Consider the following 7,221-nt stretch of genomic DNA (forward strand, 5'->3'; position numbering starts at 1 on the left):
GAAAGGAATCCCACCTGTGATCTCTGGTCACAGACTGGAAAGATCAGCTGGGATTTCCCTGTGCTGCCGCTTCGTTGGGCGTGGGTTGTTGCAAGCTGAAAAGCCCTGCAAGCAGCAAGGTCAAACCAAGTCCCCATCAATCCTCTGATGGGGGAGCAACAGGGTCTTGGATGGTTTGGCTTCATTTGTTCTAGCTCCTCCCCTATGCAGGAAGGAGTGAGAAGTGCAGACAGAGCTGGTCAATTCCCTTCTTTCCTCCGTTGGAGGATCGAAGGGAACACAGCCAACTTGGGCTCACTGTATGCACATCTTCCCTAGTCAGAAAAATCAATGCGCAGCAAGGTTTGGTCTCTGGCTCAAGCACTGAATGGAGGATTCACCCAGCATTTCAGCCAGGGAGCAAATGGTGTCAGGTGGCCACAGCCTTCTGACATCATACAGCCTGCAGAGGACTGGGAGAGTCAGCCCACCCGCTCCCATTCTACTTTGATTTTTCACCCCATTTTAGAATGATGAAAAATGTGACTCGGTGCTCATATTCTGCCATCTTTACACTTCCAAAATTATTTCTAAAAACTATCAAATACGAAGACGTTTATAGGAAGACTAGAGTAGGGGTGGGCAATCCCTGCATCCCCACTCCACTGCATCCCTTCCCCCACCCCACCAAGTTTTGAATTCAGACTGATCAGGGTTTGCTACGTGGCGTCTGAATCTACTAAAGACTACCTGTGGATTAAACAACCTAGAATTAGTAATTAAATTAACTGTGTGTTGTTTTAACTCATGATTAACATATAGTGTCTAAAGGTTCATATGTCATGTAGCAACTCCTAAGCAGGGGGTTGAATATTCAAACAGGCTGTGCAACATGCCCAGCACACACTATGGTAAATCATGGGTTAATTAACCCACAATTTACCACTGTTATAAATCCATTTATCAACCCATTGCATCTAACATAGTTCCAATATAACATAGTTGATGCATAGCCATTTCCCACAAATAACCCATTTTTGCATAGCAAGGTGGAGCACAACACTTTGAAAAGCATGACTGTAAAATTACAAATGAGATGAGCAAATGAAATCAGAAAGTACTTCATTATGAGGCAGGGGTGCAAATCCTCAGGACCGGAGACCAAATCCAGCCTTCCTGGAAAATAAGTCCAGCTATCCAAGGTTCCTGAGATTACCCTCTGACCCTACACCCACCACCCCCCAGATTGTTTGGTGGTTTTCTGGCTTTTGTGCAGTTTCTTTCCCATTCTAAAAGGTTGAAATGCCTCTCCTAAGGCTTAGTTACCAGAAGTAAGAGCTTTAAGCTACAATATGCTGGGATTTCTTGCACTTTTGGTCCCACTCCTTTGACCTTCAACTCCACTGGAATGCAGCCCCAAGAGTTTTTCCAAAATTGAATGTGGCCATGGTGATGAAAAAGGCTCCCCATCCCTGCTAAAGTATAAATTTAAAATTGAGGACATACAATTAAAGGAAATTATATACAAAGCTTAAGATGTTTGTTTGTTTTCCATTTACCTGATTTGTACTGTGGCTCTGCACCCAACACTTCTGATAATACTTGTTCTATCTTCTGCACGAGTGGATCATTCTGAAGATTCCCAATAGATGCAATTGTATCATCTGAATGGTTTACTTGCTCAGATGAGTTTATTTCACCATTGTGTTGAGTTCCTACCTTCCCACTAATCAAGGAAAGAAGAAAAAAAAAATCTCAAGTTTAGACTTTAAAAATAGTTATCAATTAATATGATGCAAACATTCAATTAAAAATTAAATATGTCCTATATATTTCCTAATTCTTAAATTTCCAGTACTATTAAGGAATAACTTCTCTTAAACAAATTATAATATAAATATCAACACTAGCATTACAGTTATTTCCACTGTTAAATCTTAGGCAAAAGAAGAGAATAATATGGCAATCACATAAAGCTACTGATTCTGATGCTAATCACTATAGAATCAATGGGCAGTATCCAATGGGACTGTTCGGTGTCCATTGGTTCCGCTGCATTCATGTACCCACCACTCACACAACAGGGCTTTTGCACTTCTAAAAATAACCTGAGATGAATAGAAATGCTTGTCAGGATCTGCGAGTTCTGCTGACCTGCCCCATTCTGGAAATGAGCATTTCGTTATTTTTAGAACCACAAAAGTCCCATCGCCCACGTCCCTTGTGCGAAACAACCATCAGAGCAGCCCTGTTGGATATTGCCCATTTTCTCTGTAGTGAGTGATTACCATCAGATTCAGTAGCTTCATAGAATTACCGTATTCTGCCAGTCAAGAGTGCTCTCTTTGCTCTTGTCCAAGTGTTAACAAGGGAAATAACTATAATTCTAATCTCGATAATATAATTTAGTATATTTCAGACAGGCACAATAGGATACTAGCCAGTGAAATAACACAAGAGTTAAAGTACAAACTTCTATTAGGTCAGAAATAAAATTTATATTAGATTATTGTTTTAAAATATACTGTTTGACCTATAACTGTCTTCAGCGTTCCTGCTTTATTTACCATGGAAGAACAAAAACATCAATGGCGATATCAAGCATTCAGATAGGAAAGAAGATAGAAAAAGAAGACTGGATGTCAATATAAGTCATTTTCCTTGTGGATATTGAACAACTTGAGCACAGTATTTACATTTGTTTTTTCATAATTCAACTGATGGAAGATATAAAAATTACATGCAATGCCAGCATTTTTTTATATAATGCATTGTGGATACGGACTGAGATACAGAGGCAAAACTACAAGGCTGTTAATCAGAATTTCAGAGCACAATTAAGAATAGGAAGCTAGCTGTCCCTTTTCATGCACGATCTTGCTGACCATCATGATTATGAGGATAACAGTATTTTTTTTATTTTTATACTATAGAGCTGGAAGTATGGTACATATGAAATTGGAGCAATATTTTTACCCCTGCTGGAAACCTTTTATACTGTCTCCATCCCAACCCAACCTGCTCTAAATAATAAATTGGAGCTACATGTGAACATGAACGTTAATCCTACTTTACAAGATTAAAAATCTAACCTGTCTATTTTGCATTTCCAAGATTTAAGACTTGTTATTTCACTTTATTATATATGGGTGCTCACTTCCTTGCAACATATCATAGCTTTATATTAGCTGTTTTAAATTAAGCAATAGTTCTTCCCTCTCAATATTATTATACATCCCGCTTTTTCCCCAGCTAATTTCCCCCCCAATAATTTTATTTGGGCATGTTCAGATGACATGCTAACCCACCGTGGATCACTCAAAAACACAATCCATGATAGGTTAGCATGTTGTGCTGTGGCAGTATTCCCTCTCCATGATAGGCAGAGTACCCACGCCTGCTACCCACATTCTGGAAGATGGCTAGCGGGCTTCCAAAGTCATTCCTGTGTCGTCTGAGAACTCCATGTTTTTTTCTTGCCATTTCATACACAAATGGTGGTGACCATAGAATCTATTGGCAAGAGTTAACTGCAACTTCTGCGACACTCTTGCCACCGTGGACTTCGGTGGCCATTTCCCCTCTCTCTCATTTTTATCAACAGAACTGCTAACAGGTTCAGTGCATGGAGAGCGGGATGAGCATCTATACCTCCAGAGGCAAGTGATCTAGCTATGGAAGAGGAGTAGCAAAATCATGAGAACATCATGGTTCTGCAATCATATGGTGGGCTTGCTTGGCCATGATGCTTCATGAAAGTATTGTCTGTCTATTATATTGATTTCTGGATGCTCATGAATAAGGATACTACTGACCAAAATCCCATTGAGCATTTGGAATTGTTCTGAAAATGTTCAGAACATTATACCGAGGGACTTAATGACATATTAAAGAATCTTGTATCCCACCATCTTAAAATGGAAGTGCATACTAAGGAACGTAGAAGTTAGGAGCATTCTGTGAAGGGGAGAGGAACTGCAGAGGTGATCGTCACCTCCCCAGCCTACTGCTCTGCATTTTTTAGTCTTTTTTGCCTGTCTAGCTGGGGCATCATGGAGAGGAGGGGAAAGAGGCTGGAGGCCTCGGGATAGTTTGTATCCTGGCCTCTCCTGTTTCCTCCCCTTTCACCCCAAAGACCTCCTTTATTCATCTTCCGTGGCAGAGTTCCTGACCTCACAGAGTAGCCAGTTCAGTTCTTTCTGCATGGCTGTGTGGCGGAGGGGGAGGAGCATCGATGCCTCCTTCCAAGGTTGGAGCACTGCCTCTTACATAAGATCTGGGATTCAGAAATATCCTATGGCACCTCCTCTAGAGATCATAGGATTGCTCCCTTAATGTTCTTTGGACTTGCATTGGCAGTTTGCTCCTTTCCCTGCTCCAGCATTGATCTCAAATTTCTTTCAAATAAGAAGCAGTATATATTGTTAAACAATTATTATTTAAAAAAACAACTGTAGAATTTAAAGATCTTTATTGTACTTTATGTTACCATTACTTACATACAGCTTTTCTCAAAACAACTTCATACTTAAGTACTTCAGATGTGACATTAATCCATTCCATTCTTTGTGTAAATACCAGGCATTTTAATAAAAATATTTTCTCACTAATCCCAGTCAAATTGACCAAAGGATTTACAGTGAATGAAACTGAAACTTTTCATGACTAAAATAATTATATAGCCATTACAGCAGCTTGGGTTTTGCTTTTGTTTTTTCTCTTCGAGCAGTACTTATTAAAAAAAAAAAAAAAGTAGAAAATATAAAAAATTACCGGAGTGACAACACTACTGCTTAATCTTAAGGGATACATCCAACATCATATAAGTAAACTTCTAGTAATTCAACAAGACTTCCCTTTCTTCTCCTTCTCCCTGCATCCCCACCCCCAAATCTGCTCCTGGGGGGGGGGGGCTGCAAAGGAAAGTGGGAATCAGTTCTACCAACCGTGATCTGCCAGCAGAAGAACAGTTGGATACCACCATAAGTATCCCTAAGTATCATCCCTACACCATATATTCAAAGACATCTAGGCCCAAGGATAAACTAGAGAACCTGTATCAACATTCATAAACAAATTAACATACCATCAACATTAAAAAAAACCAAGCTTTAATTCTGGGATAAGATAATTACATATTGACAAAAATAGAATCAGCCTTTGACTTTTGTGGAACAATTCTAAATGCATTTACTCTAAAGCAAATCTCACTGTGTTCAATAGGGCTGATGCTCTAGTGTGTTCCTGCGTACCGCAATAGCCTTATAATACCTCCTCTCCAAGCCTACTTAAAGGGACTTATCATCCTACTTCGTCTGGATCTTTCTCCCTTTATCTTTTGTTGACTGGCAAGAGCTACAAAAGAAAGAACTAACTTTCCTGAACACTCACTCGACCAAAGACCAGCTCTTCGAAACACAAGACAACACGAGACTCTTCCTTGGGTTTTACTAGCTCTTCACCTAAATATATAAAATGTCGAAGCTCAGGGCCAGTTTGCAAACCCTTAACGTTCTCGGAAGTCTCTCCAAACTCCCTAACTTTTGGGAAACTTCATTTGATTTAGTATCTGGATCCTTCCCGCAAGTGCAATGTCGGGTTTAAAGTCTGCGTCGGTCATCCGCACCAATCTCCTCGCCACCAACGACTCTTTCTCATTCTCTCCTCCGTTGGCGCTCCAGTTTCTTACACTTACACACACACACACACACATATCCCGGAGTCCACGTTCCGTTACTGCACGAACTCCTCCGCCCACCACCCTCATTTCCCCTCAGCCCCGTCCCCCACAGCGCTGTCACCCCTTTTCCCTCCCTCAACATCCCTTCCGGTCTCTCTGCCCAGCCCCTCCCCCACTCCATCCGCTTCGCCCGTTATGCCGAGGGCCGCCGCCAGGATCCCGCCCGCCCGCTCCCCCGCCGAGCCGCAGCAGCTTCCTCCGGCCCCCTTACCCGCCGAATTGTTGCTCCTGGATCTCCCGGAACTTGCTAACGACAAAAGACCGAAAAATCTGCTCGATGTTAGTCGCCATGACAGCCTCGCGCGGCACGAACCTCTCGCTCTCTCCGAGACGCAGATCCGCCTGCGCCCTACAATGCAACACCGGAAGCAGACGCGGTCGAACACCCCTCCCCCCGCTTCCCCACTTCCTTTATGCTCTCTGGTCTCTGATTGCTCCCTTCGCTCAGGGGTGGGCACTGAAGCGGCTCGCGGACGGACGCTCTGCCATCGATATTAGCCATAGAGTAGAAGCTCGGCCGGCTTTGAGAGCCGATAAAGACGTGACTGTTGACGACGAGTCCCTCCCCCCTTCATCCCGACCCGCTTCTCTAGACTCTCACGTGCAATGTAACGTCTGAAGGGGGACACACGGAAGTTGGCAAAGGCTACTTCCGCGACTAGAAAAAAAAAAGCTTCAAGATGCATTTTGCTTTGCTGCTTGCAGGTGTTCCGTGTGTCCACCCCACTTCAGACGCGAGTTTATACCCGGGATGGAAAACAAATATGCGGACGTGCACACACACAAAGGCCGGGTTCGGAACACACACTCATCAAGGGGGGAGGGGCGTAATAGGAACAAAATAGAAAACAACCGTTGATTAGCGTGTCGTCCGAACCCGGCCAAAATGTACTGCCAGCGGCAGGCCTTAGTATTTGGCGCTGGGTGTTGCTCCGCCCCAACGCAGCACAGCGGCCATGTTGTTAATGCCGCAGTCCGAGGCTATGCGAGTTCTCGCTCGGGCGGATGGAACTTGCACCCACAGACGGCCGGCCGGCTGGTGCGGGGTAGGGGGGGATGTGGCTAAGAGACCCGTCGGGGCGGGTGGCGACTTATCGACTCTCTTCTAAAAATCGTAGGTGACACTCCAAAGGTTTTATTTGCAGAAAAGCTGGCACGACGGACGGCATACTACAGCCCGATTCTATGTACGCTTACTCGCCTTTAAGTCTACGTAAGATTAGCCTTGCATCCAAATAAGAGCAAAGTATTTGCTAAGCTTGGCTGTATGGTTAAGGTATGCCACCTTGAGAAGATTCCACCCTTATAGGCGGGCTAAAAATAATTTTAAATACATAAATCGTTTGTAGAGCGGGCATAGAGCTCAAAGCAAAAGGCTAGTCAAAAAGGCTGGAAATCAAACCACGAAGACAATCCAAAAGGCACAATTTTAGGCATCTTCTCTAATGAAATACTTAACGAGTTTCTAAATAAATACATTATGAAACAAGTATTCGAAGTTC

At 43.1% G+C, this 7,221-nt stretch overlaps 1 protein-coding gene across 3 annotated transcripts in view; it reads right to left on the minus strand.

Moving 5' to 3' along the window:
- SON (SON DNA and RNA binding protein) overlaps positions 1 to 6,074 on the minus strand; it is a 38,126-nt gene extending 32,052 nt beyond the window's left edge. For all 3 annotated transcript variants that reach the window (XM_063126674.1, XM_063126676.1, XM_063126675.1), the window contains exons 1-2: positions 5,931 to 6,074; positions 1,539 to 1,705 (exon numbers count right to left, since the gene is read on the minus strand). In XM_063126674.1, the coding sequence (XP_062982744.1) occupies positions 1,539 to 1,705; positions 5,931 to 6,010 (247 nt within the window). In that variant the 5' untranslated portion in view covers positions 6,011 to 6,074. The remainder of the gene's footprint in view (positions 1 to 1,538; positions 1,706 to 5,930) is intronic.
- Between the last annotated feature and the right edge of the window lie 1,147 nt (positions 6,075 to 7,221).

Source organism: Elgaria multicarinata, chromosome 5, assembly GCF_023053635.1.
Source record: "Elgaria multicarinata webbii isolate HBS135686 ecotype San Diego chromosome 5, rElgMul1.1.pri, whole genome shotgun sequence".
Taxonomy (NCBI): Eukaryota; Metazoa; Chordata; class Lepidosauria; order Squamata; family Anguidae; genus Elgaria; species Elgaria multicarinata.